The following is an 18,000-nucleotide window of genomic DNA, read 5'->3' as shown; positions in this document are numbered from 1 at the left end:
GAAAAGTGCTGCAGCACGGACTCCTAGACCAATAGGCAGCTAAAGCCTTCCCTACATGGGTACAGTTTTGGACACTCCATCTGAGACCATCTTACATGCACAAGAGAAGGGACTGCTGGTCTTAACTGAAAAAAATATCTGTGCATGTAATGATGGTCTCTCTGGGCTGCACTCTATATTTTACAGTGCCTACTGGGGTGTGAGTTTGTCATGGGATCAATGTCGTTTGTGCAGTTGAATGCTTGTCTGTGTTTTTGTTTCTTTTGTGTAACATTTCTGCTCTTAAGCTTTGTCATGAACAAAAACTAGTGCTACAGAGGGAAAGAGAGAATTTAACTGCTTTTGAAACAATTTGTGTTTATGCCATAAAACACTAGGGGCAGCTCACATCTCAACTGAGACTATATTTACATGCATAGAGAAATTCCTTTCAGGTAAGACCAGTGATCCCATATAGCTGAAACATTCTCTAGTATTTTCTTCATCTGTCTGTCCCAAAATTTCTAGTAGTCACAGTGCAGGCATTCAGTGCCTTGTCCAACTGCTCCCTCCACCCTCCAGCATAGCTAATGACAACAGGGAGCATTTTCATAACATGTACAGACCTTGTGTTGAGTACATTGAACAGAAGAGTACAAGCCCCACTGAAGCAAACTAAATCTGTCACTTCTGCTGAAAACGCAATTGCTTATTCTCATAATTAAGGCTAACTAAAAAGTAATTCTGTACTCAGGCAATCAGAATTCTCCACCAAAAGCAGCTGAATTCTGTAATTGTTCTAAATCCTGCAGATCAATCAAATTTGCATGTTTCTTTTATTTACTATAATTTTAGCATTGCAAGGGGATATAAACACTACCATGTGATTAATATGCTGATTTACTTTGATTTCTGAGACATCAGCGCATTTTCAAACAATAGGGATAGAAATGTGCATTTTATTAAATCAAACCTGAGATTCGGAAGCTCAGCTCAAGCTTTTTGGCTTTGGAGCTTATTTTTATTGCTAAAACACAATCATTGCATTGCAGGATTTTGGGTTTTGAGATTGTTGCAGTTTCAGCCAAGGCACTAAGAGCCTTCCAATGCCTTCAGCCTGAGGCACAAGAAGCCAGAAAAACTGGTAGATATATTTTCTTTTCCTGCAACAGATGCTTAGCTGCCTTTAATGATTCTTCACTACCTTGCACTCTGCATCAGTTCTAGTGTCATCTCAGTTTGATTCTGGGCTGCAAGTTTAAAACGGAAGTGAGAAAGAAATGTCCTACACAACTTTTTTTCAAAACTTCACGAGTCACCGTAGTCGAAACAAAATAAAAGAATTTCTTCCAGCAGCACTTTGGAGACCAACTAAGTTTGCTATTGGTATGAGCTTAATTGGTCTCTAAGGTGCTGCTGGAAGAAATTCTTTTATTTTGTTTCGACTACAGCAGACAAACGTGGCTACCTACCTGTAACACGAGTCACTATAGGAATTTTGGAGCTGACTTTAACCTATTTGTGCACCTCAAATGCTGTTTTGATCTGTTTGCTTCTTGATGCAACAGACTATGGCAGCTGCTTAGTAATGTGACAGTCTTTTGCGCATCCTCCTGCTGGTCACTGTTCCTCCCTGTATCCGTACGTTTGTTACCTGTACTTAAACGTCAAAATTTGGCTGAATCATTTTTTCCTCATTCTCAGATTTGTGATTGTCCGGCGGGAGAAGCTTATCCAAGACCACATGGCAAAGCTGAAACTGAATCTCCGGCCTGTAGTTGTAGATCCAGAATGCCTACGCTGGACTCCTGTCATTGTCTCAAACTCAGTGGTTTCAGAGGATGAAGAAGAAGAAGCTGAAGATGGGGAAAATGAAGAGCAGCAGCAGCAGCAAAGGGAAAGAGAGGTAGAGGTCAGTGTGGAATAGATATTTATATATGCATGCAATTGTGGAGTAATTAGCAAAGCAGCCACATGTGTGCCCCGTATGGCAGAGGGATGGAATGGTAGCTTAAAAGTGCGGATGGCTAAAAGCCAGCTGGAGTTGCTAAGGAATGTAATGGGAAAATTGGATCCCCTTCATCTTTCCATCAAGCCTGTATTAATTTGCCCTACCTCTACATATGCCACATTGGGAGGAATTTTATTTGAAAAGGTGGGGTAGGAACAAATAAACATGAAACTTTGTTATCCTAAGCCCAAACCATTATCTATTGTTTAAATAGATAATGTACGTCCTCCCAAAGGAGTGCAGGGAGGCAAACAAGAAAACACAAAAACTAACAAAATATTTAGATGTTAAAAACATCTGAGAACGTTTAAAAACAGCCATGTATCCTCACACCTAATAATTTCCAGGTTGCTAGAAATAGGAAGAGAGTGGTGCAATGATTAGAGTGTTGGACTAGGACCCAGGAGACCAAGGTTCAAGACCCCACCCCCCACCCCCCACCATGTAGCTCACTGGATGACCTTGGACCAGTCCTTGCCTCTCAGCGTAATCTACCTCACAGGGTTGTTGTGGAGATTATATTAGGGGGAGAACCATGGACACCACCTTGAGCTCCTTGGACAAAGGGTGGGATATAAACACATTAGGCTAGAAAATTAAATTAGTATGTTGTAGCCATTAAATACCTGGTCAAATAGGTTTTTTAAAAACCTTCTGAATACTTTGGAAGGTGTTCCATAAGTGAGGAACCAATACTGCAGTGATGTCCAAATTTGGCCCTCCAGCTGTTTTGGAACTACAATTCCCATCATCTTTGACCACTGGTCCTGTTACCTAGGGATGAATGGGAGTTGTAGTCCCAAAACAGCTGGAGGGCCAAGTTTGGCCATCACTTCAGTACTGAGAAGGCCCTGCCGTGGGTCAACATCAATCAGGAAGTCCCCAGAAGGGGTGGCACTGCCGAAAGGGCCTGCTTTGATGGTTTTCTGGCCTGAGGTGGTTGGTTTTGAGGGAGGCTGTCTTGGGTCCCAAGCCCTTTAGGGTTTGTTTACTGGTACAAATTCAGACTGGCAGCCAGTGAAGCACTTTCTGGACCAGTGACACATGGTCCTATCAAATTGCCCCACTCACCAACCTAGCAACCTTTTTCTGCTGTAGCTGCAGCTTCTGGATTGTATTCAGTCACTAGAGCATGGGCAACTGAGGTCAGGCTAATAGCTGACAAACCAGCCTAATTTGGGTGCAATCACTCCTAGCTGCAGAAGCCACCTGGCTGGAATCCAGGAATGCTCTCGGACTGCAAACCTGTTCCTTCAAGGGACAGTGCAAGCTGTCTACCTTATTTCTGGACTCGAGAATCACCCACTGTTTAGTCTCAGTATATCTAGCTTATCACTTCAGCCAGGCACCAGTCCAACCCCACAGCTTTTGCTGATTTAGATGGAAGGAGGGAGAGGAAGAGAGCAGTGTGATATTAACATATAAATGTTGAATTAGCATATGAGACACAATGGACCCTGTGGGACCCCACAGCTCAGAACTCATGGGGCTGAGCAACATTCCTCTAGTGTTACCTTCTGGTAATGACCCTGCAGGCAGAAGCAGATTTGCTGCAATACAGTGCCTCTAGCTCCCAACCCCCTGATTTGTTTCAAAATGAGACTATGGTCAGTGATGGCAAAAGCCATTGAAAGATCAAGGGTTGTTCCCACCTCTTGGTCTCTCTCTTCTGATAAAGGCAATCAGTCAGGGCAACTGAGGCTGTTTTGATGCTAAAAATGGGCATGAAATCAGACTCAAATGGATTTTATGACCAGGAGTTGTGGAATCAAGGAAAGATCAAGATTGTTCCAATCTTTGGCTGCAAGCTGGTACTTTAAATGCAGAACCAACTTTCCCAGCAACCTTATGTCTGTAGGAAGTAACAGTTGCAAGAAAGTCTTAAATAAAATAGCTTGCTTTTTTTCTTTATACCAGGTGATCAAATCTGTATCCTGGGAGAAAAAAGAGAGAGAGTCTTACTTTCCTCTGGAGAGTGAAAAAAAGCCAGACATTGTTTCTCCAGCCAATTCTGTGCGGCCAAACAAACAAAGTCTTCCCCTTGCTGGTCTTCCTGCAAACAACCAGATGCCACGGAGGGGCCGTCGGAAGAACAAACAGCCGCGGGAGTCCTTTGCAGAGAAGGATTTGAAACTGCTTTTAGAGGAGAAGTCAGCCATGGCCAGGGGAGGTCGCTGTGGGGAGTGTCAGGAAAAGGCGGCGGCGGCTGCTGCGGCGGCTGCAGCTGCGGCCGCTTCCCGAGAGAGATTTGGGGAGACTGAAGAGAGAACCACTTCCTCCCAGGGACAGTGTGGCAAATGTGAGGAAAAGTCCCCGGCTCCCCGGGGGCACTTTGGCAAAGATGAGGAAAAGTCCCCCATCTCCCATGGGCAGTATGGCAAAGGGGAGAAGCCCTCAGTGGCTCAGAGATACAGCGAAGTGTGGAGAGGGCAGCTGAAGACCCACGAGCCCCTGAAAGGCAGACTCTCCAAGGAGTGCGACCGAATACCCCGGCCACACCGCGAGGGTGAGAGGACACTGCCAAGGCATTTCAGTGAGAGCAGCGAAGAGGAGGGGGAGGAGCCTGTCAGCCCCTGCTCCACTTCCCCACCAGTTCTCACCAAACCCACCTTGAAGCGAAAGGTATGTCTTTCTCCCTTTCTGTCTGCTCCGCAGCTGCACACAACCTTGAGCTTTCTCCTTGTGTTAGCTTCTGCTTGCCTGTTGAGCCTCTCTCATTCCCTGGATAGGTTCCTGAAAAGCTATTGCGTCTGTAGGCTTTATGTGCATGTGTAAGAAGGTGATCATATTCAGGACTGTGTATGCTTTTAATAATAATAAGCCCAGAAAAACTTAATTTTGTAATTTAGCTTTTTGCAAATTTACTGTTTTACAAGTAGCAGTTCTGGGGGGGAACTTTCAAACCCCCCCCCCCCATTTTGCTAGTTAAGGGAGAGACATGCAGGGCACTGACATCCCACTCACAACCATTGGGACTCTTATCCAGCAGGTCTTCTGGCTTCTGAGATTTTAGCAGCCATTGCCTATACTTCCAAACACATGTTAAATCAGACAGTGCCAGAAACTTTGCTGCTTTTTCTTTTTTCTAAACAAATGCAGAGGCTTTCAGGAAGCAAAATCTCAGCCCATTGCTGCACTCCATTTGTTTATTCTGCTCAGCTGTTGCAGCATGCACATATTGCTGCTTACATATTTGTGAGATGCATATTCTAGAGAAAGGGTGGGAAGCCTGTGGCCCTCCAGATGTTGGTGGACTCCAATTCCTGTCAGCCCCAGCCAGCCCAGTCAGTTATCAGGGATGACGGGAGTTGTAGGCCCACAACATCAGGTGGGCCCCAGATTCCCCATCCATTTTTAAAGGTTTATCTTTGTGCCAGGGAAAGGCAGTAGGTTTAGACTTTGAAAGGGGGCCCTAGGGGAACCTAGGATATTGAGGACCTCTCTCTATGGGCAGAGAATGTCTCCAAAGGCCTCTTCGTTGCAGCTACAGTTAGTTCTCTACTATCCATATTTTGATGGTAGGTGCAGAGGGGGGTCTGGCATACCCTTGACACTGGAGGGGGTGGAATATGCCAGTCCTGAAACTGGAGTACTGACATGTTCTCCAGTCGCCTCCCCTCCTCCTGTCCTGGCCAATGTGAGCCCAGCTGGTGGCCATAGGAAATGACAGTGGCCCTCCCCGGATGTCTCCTCTCTGCATGCTATAGGGCTTCTCTCTCTTGCCTCACTGAGTTGTGCTGTATGTAACCACCTGTCACTTGGTTGTGGTTGTTTGTGCAGAAGCCCATTCCCCGGAAGAGGCGGGTCCGCAAGCGCAAATATCACAACAGCAGTGTTGTGACAGAAACCATCTCTGAAACGACTGAGGTCCTGGATGAGCCTTTTGAGGACTCTGATTCTGAAAGGCCCATGCCTCAACTGGAGCCCACCTTTGAGATGGAGGACGAGGAGGATGAGGAAGAAAGTGAACTGTTCCCAAGAGGATATCTTCGTCGCCTCTCTCCCCAAGGCTCCCTCAGGCACAGGCCCTCCTCCAAGAGAGGATCTCAGGGTGGAGAGGAGTCCGACGAAGCCACTGGTAGGTTTCTCAAGAACAGTTGTCAGTGGGTGCTTCAGTGCAGTGTAACTTGCCATAAGAAAGGTCGCTAACTGCTCCCTCCCTGCACTCGATGCCCAGTCCCAGGAATACATGAGCTGCGACAACTAGGGAAGAAAAGGTGGGGAGAGCATGGATGTGGGAAAAGACAAAGGACAACAAGGGCTGCCAGAGCCCTTGGACCAAGGGCAACCTGTGACACTACCCCCCCCCCCCCCGCTCGGGTTCTTGGGTTTCCGCCTCCCGTTATGGCAGGCTAAAACATCCAGATGGCCACAAGTTCCCTGTTCCTGCCATGGATGGCAATGAAACTTCTATTGAAAGAGATGAGGGCCAAGGCCAAGCTCCAGGGGGTCAGCTGGTGACATACAACCCGCTTAAGGAACTGGGATGAACTCCATGGCTTACTGGTAGGGGTGGGGTGGGGGAATTCAACAACAACAAGAAGCAATCTTACCAGTGCAGGCATCTGTTATCCCTCCTTTCACCTGGTGGTAAGAAAGTGGAAGGTGAAGCACCCACTTCCATCAAATAGCCCATTAGTTTCAGTGTGGTTCATTTAGTTACATCAGTCTGTCACTGCAAAGTAGAAGCACAGGCATTTTGAGTCCTGTAGTCAGCAAGTATATGCTGCATGAACCAGAGGCTCTCAGCAACCGGATACCATCTCTGACTGGCCTAGTTTTTGTGCAGGTGCTGCGTATAAAAGCTGTTTTTATGTTTTGTTTATATCCAAGGCATTTTATCAGAATCATTCTTTATAGCAATCCTTTCCTGTATTTCAGTCAAAAGCTTACTCCTAAGGGGTACACAGAATGGACTGCACAGTGCATAAAGTGCAATGTCCTCTGCATTGGCTTTAGATTCCACAAGAGTAGATTTACAGGAATCTCTTTAAGTACCTTCTTTCTAGATTAGCGGAATACCTGTTCTGGAATCAGCTGTAAAAGCATTCCTCAGAGAACAGAATATAAGATCATAAAACTAAATTACTTAATAGAAAGCAATATCATTGAGGATGTTCTGTGTCTACCTGTGTGTCGATCGTTTATCTGTTTTAGCTCTGCAACCCTCCACTCATCTGTTACCAAGCCATTATAAGACAGTAGCAGTCCACATTTCTTCATCTAATAGGCTGTTACCTTCAAATTGCATTTGTTCAGTTCCATAAAAACTGGAATTGGTTCATTCTTCACCCCCCTGCCACTCTCCCTTTGTCAAAGTTCATGCTAGGCTGTAGCTTCTTAACCCTCTCCAAAGTGCTTTTGCATCTAGTCTTGAATTTAGACTATTAAGCTGCATTTAACCTTTAAGAGGTTAAACGACAGTCACTAAGCCCAGATGGCCCTGTTAAGTGTAGTTTTGTAGTAACCTGTTAGGCAGATGCTTATGCTCTCTGCATGTGAACGAGTCAGTTACTGTGAGATACTTGGCTATAATGCTCCACTGCCCTTTTTCCAAACATTTTAATCTGCTTCCACTGATTCCTCCTCCTTCCAGTAGAGCAGCCTTTTTCAGCCTTGGGTTCCTAGGTGTTGTTGGGCTACCGCTTCCCTCATTCCTGGCTGTTGCTTCTGCTTGCTATGGATGATGGGAGTTGTAGTCCAACAGTATCTGGGCACCCAAGGTTGAGAGAGGCTAGTATGCCAGATGGGAGCAGCTGTTGGCAAGCTAGATGCTGTGGATTGAATTAGGAGGATTGAGATGTGTGGAAGTTCCTACCTTGCAGAGGCTTCCACAATCCACAAGGAAACGATCCTCTTGTGCAAAGCTATGAATTATTCTTTCAGTTCTTCTCCACCCCCCAAATTGGATAGCCATACTTGCCTCCCTGGGCTGCTATAAATAGTACTAGTTAATGCACTGTGAACATTGGAAATGGGCTGTATCAGTGAGGGTTAGACAATTTGAGCTCTAAAGTATGAATAGGCCTTTCTGCCTTGCACACACTGTGTGTTCCTGCAGTGCCCTGTGCCTTTGTGTAGTTTTGCAGCTCACTTCTAGTCCCAGTCACAGCACAGCTGTGCAAGAGGCCCCCAGGAGTGCAGCCTCAACCTGGCTCCCAGACACCCCTACTGCTGTCTAAGAGTGCCACAGGCTCCGGCTGCTTCTATTACAGTTGTTATTACACCCCTGTGCCACAGAGCTGGGAAGTCGTACATCTCAAAGCTGGGAAAGGTTGCTCAGTCTTTGCAAATGCCATGGCAGAAGCTGCAGTTGGTGGCTGTGAATATGTTAATTTCATTAAATTATATATACATGGCTTAATACAACAAAGTCTCCAAGTGGATCACACAAATTGTAATAATAAAATCACAAACCAAATGTCTGTACATGATATTTAAACACCATAACAATCCAGTAGAACATTAAGCAAAACATTAAAGCAGAAATACTGAAATGGTGCCTATAGGCTGCTACAAGTGCTGCAAAGAAAAGACATAGTGACCCACAGCTCTGAAGAGTCAGTGACAGTAGTGGCCTGAATGGAGAAAATTCCTTCTGTCAATGCAGTTTCATTTGTTCATTTCTTGACATCATTAAAAGGCATTGATTTTATATCTACAAACTCAAGGAGTGATTTTCTGCCTGTCCTTGTAGTAGCAGGCTCTTCCCATGGAAAGCTGAGCAGCAGAAATAGTTCTTAGATTCCAGCATGTAATATTATTTTAGGAGATAATAGTTGCAGCCAACCAGTGACCATGTGCTCCTTCTCCACCAGTCCGTTGGCTTGCTTCATCTCCCACTTGATTGACACCTCACTGGCCAGCATCTCTTGCTCTGTCTGCTTACCTTGGTTGAGAGCTCTTTGGGCTTGTGCCCTTTCGAGGCTTGAGGTGTAAATGCAATACCTGGGAAGGTGGGAGAGAGAGAAAGCAGTTTCAGGACAGGAGACCCAGCTGAATCTCCTTCCTCTAACACACCAGCCCCACCCTCTAATAGTAGATGGGCAGTTTGTTCTTTAGGTAGGGCTACAAGGTTTAATTAGTAGACTATAGCAGACTAAATCTTCAGTCAGTCAACTGTGGGGGCAACAATTGAGTGAAAAGGGCAGCTTTAAATACAGTATTTATTTCGGATAAGGAGTGGTAACTTGCTAAATTGCACATTAACTTGAGCTTGCTGTAACATCTTAGAGAAGCTGCTCTATGGAGCTTTTGGCAGTATGTAATATTAACAGGCAGGTGGTTAATCAACTGCAGATATTTCAGCTGCAAGCCTAGTGAGGAATTGGGACGAGAGGTCCAGCTGCTTAACCTTTCCCTCCTCCTTTCCCCTCCTCTTTAGGCTCTCCTACCTTGAAACCAGTCTCGGTGCTGAGAAAATGTGAAGCGAAAGATTCCCCACTCCAGCCAGACACTTCCACCCCCATGAAGAAGAAGAAGGGCTGGCCCAAAGGCAAAAGCCGCAAGCCCATCCACTGGAAGAAGAGGCCTGGCCGCAAGCCAGGCTTCAAGCTGAAGAGAGGGAAGGTCTTGGCAGCTGCCACCGAAGAGGCAAGTGACCCCACGGAAGCCGCTTTGAAACCAGGTCGCAAACCAAAAGTGCAGGAGAAGGAAGAGCCTGTTGAGCAGAAGGAAGAGCTTCTGCATGTTGTAGAGGAAAGGAAAGAAGAAGAAGAAGAAGAAGAAGAAGAAGAAGAAGAAGGGCCTCCAGAAGTTGGGGACCTGGGAGAGGAAGAGGAAGGTGCAGCTGCCAGTGAAGCAAGAGGGGCTTCTCCTTTAGGCAGTAGCAGCAGCAGCCCAGTAGCAGAAGTCAAGGAACCTGACATGGAGGAAGAGGTGGAGAAGCCCCAGAGCCTCGGAGAGCAGAGGCAGTCGGAAGAAGAGCAGCCGGAGATGGAAGAACCTGAGCGCGAAGAGGAGGAGGAGGAGGAGGAGGAAGTGGTAGCTGTGGCAAACCAGAATGAAGACCACGATGCGGATGACGAAGAAGACGATGGGCAAGTGGAGCCTGCCAAGAAGAATGAACTGGAAGAGCAGGCAGCAACAGAGGGGCTGAAGGAAGAGCCTGACGCTCAGGAGCCTTTTTTAGAAACAAGCACACAGGACAGCAGAGAAGAGGATGTCAAGAACAAGAGTGAGGGAGAGGCAGATTCTGAGGAGGAGCAAGCCTCCCATGAGACATCGGTGGGATCAGATCCCGTTCCTGGTTCCGAAGATGACCAAGAGGAAGAGCAGCATGCTAAGGAAGGATTAATTGAGCTGAAGGAAGAGGAGCCAATCCCTCACAGTGAACTGGATCTTGAAACCGTCCAAGCAGTGCAATCCTTGACGCAGGAGGAGGAGAACAATGAGCACGACGTAGCCTACCAGGATTGCGAGGAGACCCTAGCGGCTTGTCAGAACCTGCAGAGCTACACCCAAGCTGAAGAGGATCCTCAGATGTCTATGGTTGAGGACTGCCAGGCCTCGGAACATAACAGCCCCATCTCCTCTGTCCAGTCTCACCCTAGCCAGTCGGTGCGCTCCGTCAGCAGCCCCAGCGTGCCCAGTGCCCTGGAGAGCGGCTACACCCAGATAAGCCCTGAGCAAGGCTCTCTCTCCGCACCTTCTATGCAGAACATGGAGACCAGCCCCATGATGGATGTGCCTTCTGTATCGGACCATTCTCAGCAGGTGGTGGACAGTGGCTTCAGCGACCTCGGCAGCATCGAGAGCACAACAGAGAACTACGAGAACCCCAGCAGCTACGACTCGACCATGGGTGGCAGCATCTGCGGTAACAACTCGTCTCAGAGCAGCTGTTCCTATGGTGGCCTGTCGTCCTCCAGCAGCCTCACCCAGAACAGTTGCGTCGTCACCCAGCAAATAGCCAGCATGGGCAACAGCTGCAGCATGATGCCCCAGGGCAGCGTCCAGCCCGCCACAAACTGCAATATCAAGTCCCCCCAGAGCTGCGTGGTTGAAAGGCCTCCGAGTAACCAGCAGCCGGCGGCACAGCCCCCCCAGCCCCAGCAGCCCCAGCAGCCCCAGCAGCCCCAGCCCCCTCCTCCAGCGCAGCAACAGCAGCCTTCCCTGTCCCAGTGTAGCATGAACAATAGCTTCACTCCAGCACCCATGATAATGGAAATCCCGGAATCTGGCAGCACGGGCAACATAAGCATCTATGAGAGGATTCCTGGGGATTTTGGTGCCGGTGGCTACTCCCAGCCATCAGCCACCTTCAGCCTAGCCAAGCTGCAGCAGCTGACCAACACCATAATGGACCCTCATGCCATGCCTTACAGCCATTCCCCCGCTGTGACTTCCTATGCAACCAGCGTGTCTTTGTCCAACACCGGCCTGGCGCAGCTGGCTCCGTCTCATCCGTTGGCCGGGACGCCCCAAGCACAAGCCACCATGACACCCCCTCCCAACTTGGCGTCCACCACCATGAACCTCGCCTCGCCCCTCCTCCAGTGCAACATGTCCACCACCAACATCGGCATCCCCCACACCCAAAGGCTGCAGGGGCAGATGCCCGTCAAGGGGCACATTTCCATCCGCTCCAAGTCGGCACCCCTGCCCTCAGCAGCTGCTCACCAGCAGCAGCTCTACGGGCGCAGCCCCCCGGCGGTTGCCATGCAGGCCGGCCCCCGAGCGCTGGCTGTGCAGCGCGGCATGAACATGGGGGTGAACCTGATGCCAACCGCCCCTTACAACGTCAACTCCATGAATATGAATACCCTGAATGCTATGAACAGCTACCGGATGACCCAGCCCATGATGAACAGCAGCTACCATAGCAACCCTGCCTACATGAACCAGACAGCCCAGTATCCTATGCAGATGCAAATGGGAATGATGGGGAGCCAGGCCTATCCCCAGCAGCCTATGCAGCCAAACCCTCACGGGAACATGATGTACACTGGGCCCTCTCATCACAGCTACATGAATGCTGCTGGGGTCCCCAAGCAGTCTCTCAACGGACCCTACATGAGAAGATGAGCAAGATAAACTTGCTGTCTTTAAAGAACTAACTGAAATCTCTCTATAAATAAAGGAACCTTTTATACTGACAAACCAGAGACAATGGACCTTTTTCCAGTTAAATATTGCTGTAGATCTTAGATGGGGTTTTGTTCCCTTTGGGTTTGTTTTATTTTATTTTTAGGGGGCCTGGTCTTTATTCTTTTCACGTTTTGTGGGGTTCTTTTGGTTTGGGTCTTTGTTTTCCCTTCATGATCCTGAAACACTTCACAGTTCAAATCCATTTTTAAAATGGGGTTTGGGTTTACTTTTATTTTTTTCAGGGAGGGAATTGAAAATGTGCACAAAACCGTTCCGTAATTTAACAAAGAGTCTTACTTTGCTGACCATCTGGGCAGAGTGTTTAAAACTGTCATATTATCTCATTTTCAGCCGCCATATTCTTTCTCCTCCATTTGTCCCTTGTGCACAGCTCCTAAGATGGCACCATCTCTAAAGGTCAGATCCTTCCCACCCTCCCCTAGCTTCTCTTTCCTACTTCAGGCCCAACAGCAGGCTTTGAGGTGGTGACTTAAGGATGGGATAATAGAGCCCAAGGCAAACTTTCTGGTCTTCTTCTGCCATCCCTCCAGAAATAGGAACTCTGAATGGTTTATTCTCCTCTGTCCCCACCTTTCTCTCTCTGAACTAAAATACAGTTTAAATGTAACTTCAAAAGTGTGCCCGTTGCCTTCATCCAAGACTTCTTTGCCTAGCAGCAGCATTTGAGAACAAGCTAAGTGCAGCCGGAAAGCGGGGCGCTTGGGGGTGGAGTGAGGGAGATGGGATGCTCAGTAAGCCCTGCAGCTGGAAATCTGGAATGTGAAACTTGGACACAACTCTGCTTACGGACTGAGTTACCAAAGGTTCTTGCACCCCCTTGAAAGTTGGGGCGCACATTTCAATGGCTGTCAAGAGCCTGTCACCTTCTTCCCTGGCGGGCCTGTTGCTGGCACTGCTGCCTCTTTGCTCCCCCTGCCCCAAGGCACATCGTAGGGCTCTAGCAGCTTGCAGAGGGTCACTCTTGGGTGTTCCTTCAGCTGTGTGCGCCTGGGGGGCCAGAGGAGGGAAGGCGAGGGAGACAGGAGGGCAGGGCGAGTCCGTGCAGTGCAATCATCCTGTCATCCTGTGAAGAGATGCCAGGCCTGTGGGCACATCATCAACTAACGATAAGGAGGGGGACATGTAGCTTATCCTTCTAATGTAAAGTTCTCTGTATATTCCTGTAGAGCTACAGACGCACTTAGATTGACTTAGATGTGTAAAGAATTTTTTTTTTCAAAGAAACCTGAAAGGCAGTTGTGGAGGGGGGGAGGGGGGTTCAACTGCACTAAAACGGACTTCCTCTATACTGTTGAGTATAAAAGCAGAATCCCAGGGGCTTCCAGCCCTCATTTTCTCTTAGTTCTTCAGCATGTGTACAAGGCTGTGTAGGATCCTTGTCCCTGTATATATCTATGAATCCAGGCTCACCTCATCTGTGTCGAAAGACGTCTCGGGCTCCCCTCTCCTCCCTTCCCTGGTCATCTGAGCTGGCATTGCTTCCTGGTTGCAGGGGGGCGGGGCGTTATTGGGGTGTCAAAAGCAAAGCTGTTGGCACAAGGGCCATGTAATTTTATTATTATTATTATTTTTTGTCTGCTGTTAACCTTTTTCGGTTTTGGGTTTTTTGTATGGTTTTTAAAAATCAATTGGGCAGCTCCCTCTTTTCCACAAACCTTTGTGACTGTAGAACTATTGTAGAGAACCCAATGTTCTTTTCTATATTATAAAAAAAAAATCCGACACAGTAATATTGGTACCTGTCATCCCCCCCACTTCTGTTTAAGAAATAATAATGATAATAATGATAATGATAATAATAATAATAATGTATTTTTAGCAAAATAAACTTGGTAATCTTCTAAAAGAAATTTAAAAAAAACTCACTGTTAGTGACTTTGATGCCTTTTAAAAAAAAGAGCTTTTTCATTTCATTCCATCTTTAAAATTTTTTATCTTTGTTGTAGAATATTAAAGACTATTTTAAGAAAGATGAAAATTCTCTTTAAAGAGATCTCTAGAGTGTGTAACTAGAGTTCCAGATGCCTCTAAAGCCGCATGTACAAAATGAAGCCGCGTCTATTCCTGTCTGTTTATATTTGCTTTTCCTGTTTTGTAACTTCTTTGTACTTCGTTCTTGGTGACTTGTAAGCTTAAAAAGGGGAAGGGGTGCCTGGATGATAAACCCTTTGTAATTCTCCATGTCATGCGCTCCTGGCCGGCCGGCCTCCCTTCCTCTCCTTGTATGTAATATCACTTTTTCCCTCCCCCCTTTCTAGCAAGTACTTTCAAAAGAACTCTGTACATTTTAACATAAAAAAATAAATTATGTTGAGCCATTTTGGATGTCTGGTTTTGCATATCAAATTTTTCTTCCTCTGAAACGTTGGAGAGCCAAAGCCAGCAAGGGGGCCAAGGGGTCTCTTGGGATACTTTGCATGCAGGATGGACGCTGTGTGTGTGTGTGAAGTTTATCAGTGCAAAAAACTCTAGACATGCTGTCACACACACCCCAAATGCTCAGCCGGCAACGAACAGCGCCAAAGCTTAATGTTTCTCCTTTCTGACCTGTGAAGAGAGAATGGTTGGTGAGCCACTCTGGGAATTGTAGTTCCATGAGTGGGGAGGGGAATAGGGATCTCCTATCCACTCTTAGCACATACAACAAACTGCAGCTCCCAGAATTCTTTGGGGGAAGCCATGACTTTCTAAAGTTGGGATCCTAGTAATTTAAATGTACTGTGTGAATGTGGCCTAACTGTTCCCCTCAAAGCACCAACTTGGTAGAGTCCTCCACTTATACTAAAGTTCATGCAATAAATTGCAGTGAGCCGCTGAGGCATGTGGGGATGAGGCTTGACTGAGCCTATGTGTTCATGTCTTGGTTAGCTAATATTGGGGGCGGGGAGTACTTTAGATTGGGCATCAAAATAGAAGTCTTCCATGGATGGGTTAAGCCCCTGGACTGGTATCTACAAAGTCTAATCAGAAATTTTCCAACTATCCTCTGTGTTAGGAGGCGGGACGGGGGACGGGACTTGAGCTCTGTCATTGTGAGGTTGCTTGTTCAAGAACATTAGACAGGAGGGGTAAAACAAGGCATTGTGGAGAAGCAGTGAAATCATCTCCAAAACTGCTTACAAGAGTCTCTGGCTTCTGAGACTTCTCAAGACACTTTCAAAGCCTCCTGAAATGAAAGCTAAGCAACAAGAAGAGCCTTCCAGATGTTTGGGCTACATCTCCTAGCCAGCACAGCTGTATTATGGCTATGCTTACTGGGACTGCTGAGGATTGTAGTCCAAAAGACCTAGAGGGTACCAGGTTGGGGGTGGCTGAACTGGAAAGTGGTCTCAGGTTAAGGGCAAGAAGGTAAAGCAGGAGGTGAGCTGGACCTACACAATGCAGAGTCCACCTGCAGCCCGGTTGTGGGTGAAAATTGGATTCTTCTAGCACCAGATTTTTTGAGCTGCACTTTATTCTAAATTTTGTAAAATGCAGTTTCCATTTCAAACTGGCTGTTGCCCACTCTGTGCCCTTTACAATATTTGTAGGATGTCAACTGTCTAAGCTAAAAAGCTTCAGGGATTAAAAGTTGGAAGCTTAAGTTGAAACACATGGAAACTGACTTCTACCAATCAAGGTGACATCATGGGATGTTGCTGATTAGAGAGTCCCCTGACATTTCTGCTCTTCCCAAACCTATTGCTTTCTTCTACTTTCAACCCTAAAAGGCAAGTGCAGTATGGCAGGATTCCTGGATTTAAGTTCGTACTTTACTAGGCTAAATTCATGTGAGAAGGAATGTGTGTGAGAGAGAGCTAAAACAACTCATTTACAGGTTTGATCTCAAAATTTATTAGAATCCATGTTCCTAAAGAGCAGTTGATGAGCCAATTCAATGTGGACTTTGTTCAAGGAGTGGAGTCTAGAAGACGATTACCTGATTACAGCTTTTAAGCTTAAAGGATGTAGGGAAAATGGGATATTTTGAGAAGATGGGGGAGTGAGATTTCCCTCTGAAAGAAAAGGAGTAGAAAGAGCAAACGAAATTTATGCTAACTTGGTTCTGTCTCTCCCCCAAGGTGCTTGTGTGTGTTCTAAATGGCCCCCTCTTAACGATCCCACAGCTCTCAGTTGCTAACCGGCTGCATGTATGTGGAGGTTAAAACTCAGTACTGCCTCCACCATTGGAGGTCGTATGCCTCTGGCTGTCAGCTGATGAGGAGCACTAGGAGGAAGAGGGCTGCTGTCCGTCTCAGGTCCTGCACAGCTGCTTCCCGTAGGCATCATCTGGTGGTCCCTGTGAGAACAGGATTCTGGATGCGAGTTGGATGTTTGGCCTTGGTCCAGCAGTAGGGTTCTTACTTTTGAAAGAAGCCTGCTCAGAATTCTGCATAAAGGTGTGTCAAGTCAACACCAAGCAAAGTTCTTTCTCATTTTAACTTTCTTATTTTGCATGATTTTCATTAGACAGGAGGGGCAAAACAAGGCATTGTGGAGAAGCAGTGAAATCATCTCCAAAACTGCTTACAAGAGTCTCTGGCTTCTGAGACTTCTCAAGACACTTTCAAGCATAACTTGGCAACCGTAAGGACCAGAAAGCCAGTCTCTCTTATTTTTAAAAAATGAAATATTCTCAGCCTGAATTTTGCCCCGACTACCATGTTTTTGCAGTGTGCATGCTCTTGTACATCATCATGACATCACCAGCACCCTGCCTTTCAAGACCACAACATGCTCTAAAATGCTTTCCAAGCAATCCTTAATGAGTGTCAGCCTTGCAGAGGAAGGTTTTGCCAGGCAAACAACCAACAATGATCCTAACAGATGGGCAACACAGCATTGCTAAGACATGAGTTCTAGCACCACATTGGGCAAAAAGATGCCTGCATTTGCAGGCAGCTGGAGTGGATGACCCTTGTGGTCCCTTCCAACTCTAATCTGTGATTCTGTTCTATGATTCCATAGATGTACCAGCCTCAGTCATAGAAACCTGATTTATGGTGAGCTCAGACCATTTACCTACCTAACGCCATATTTAGTACTTGACCTGCAACGGTTCTTTATGGCTTCCCCAACTCTGGTACCTTCCCAAGTGCTTTGAACTACAACTCCCAGCAGCCCCAACCAACATGGCTGTGCTGGTTGGGGCTGATGGATGTTGTAGTCCAAAACAGCTGGAGGGTACCCAGACAGGAAAGACTGCTGTTTGGTCTGAAGCAGCTCTCTTATCACCTGTCCTTCACCTTTTTAACGGGGGGGGGGGGGTAGGAGATCCTGAGGTTGATGGACTACAACTCCTGCCATCCCTGACAATTGGCTATGCTGACTGGGGATGATGGGAATTGGGGTCTTGACAGCTGGAGAGCCACAGGTCCCCACCACCTCTAAAAGATGCTAGGAATTGAACCTGTGACCTTTTTTTATTTGAACCTACATGCATGTACACTGCCCGAGTATTCAGCCTACAGCTCAGAAAGAGCCAGAACGTCTTGTGTGGTGTCTGTACATGTGTCTTTTATGTACAGAGGTTTGCCCTTCACCTTATGCCTGATACAGAAGTTCACACGCAAGAAATGAAGCATTGGTTTATTACATGAATTGGAGAAGGCGTAAATGGAGGCTGCTTCAGACTGCGAACTTGCTGGTATGGGGGCAGCAATTCAGCCATTAAGCATACTTGCACATTAGATCTAGAGAATAAAGAGAATCTGTAACCCAAAGCCTAGAGAGTGGGAATAACCATGTGCTACAGGCCCACACTGAAAAGAAGAGGGAGGTGGGGAAAGATCTGGAGCAAGCAGAGCACAAAGTCAGGGATAGGACATCTGTCCTATCTCTGAGAATTAAGCTCTCCCCTTTAGAATCCTGTGCCAAGAAGGCAAGAGTCTCCAGCAAGGCATGGGGTTAGACATAGAAGG

At 46.9% G+C, this 18,000-nt stretch overlaps 1 protein-coding gene across 1 annotated transcript in view; it reads left to right on the top strand.

Moving 5' to 3' along the window:
* KAT6A (lysine acetyltransferase 6A) overlaps positions 1–14,420 on the top strand; it is an 89,851-nt gene extending 75,431 nt beyond the window's left edge. Inside the window, exons 14-17 of the mRNA XM_081869995.1 lie at positions 1,684–1,891; positions 3,908–4,612; positions 5,771–6,068; positions 9,375–14,420. Of these exons, the coding sequence (XP_081726121.1) occupies positions 1,684–1,891; positions 3,908–4,612; positions 5,771–6,068; positions 9,375–12,016 (3,853 nt within the window). The 3' untranslated portion in view covers positions 12,017–14,420. The remainder of the gene's footprint in view (positions 1–1,683; positions 1,892–3,907; positions 4,613–5,770; positions 6,069–9,374) is intronic.
* The last annotated feature ends 3,580 nt before the right edge of the window (positions 14,421–18,000 follow it).

The sequence above is a fragment of the Podarcis erhardii genome, assembly GCF_964252035.2.
Source record: "Podarcis erhardii genome assembly, chromosome: 7".
Lineage (NCBI taxonomy): Eukaryota > Metazoa > Chordata > Lepidosauria > Squamata > Lacertidae > Podarcis > Podarcis erhardii.
The sequence above is the reverse complement of the archived record's forward strand: the minus strand, read 5'-3'. Positions and strand labels throughout refer to the sequence as shown.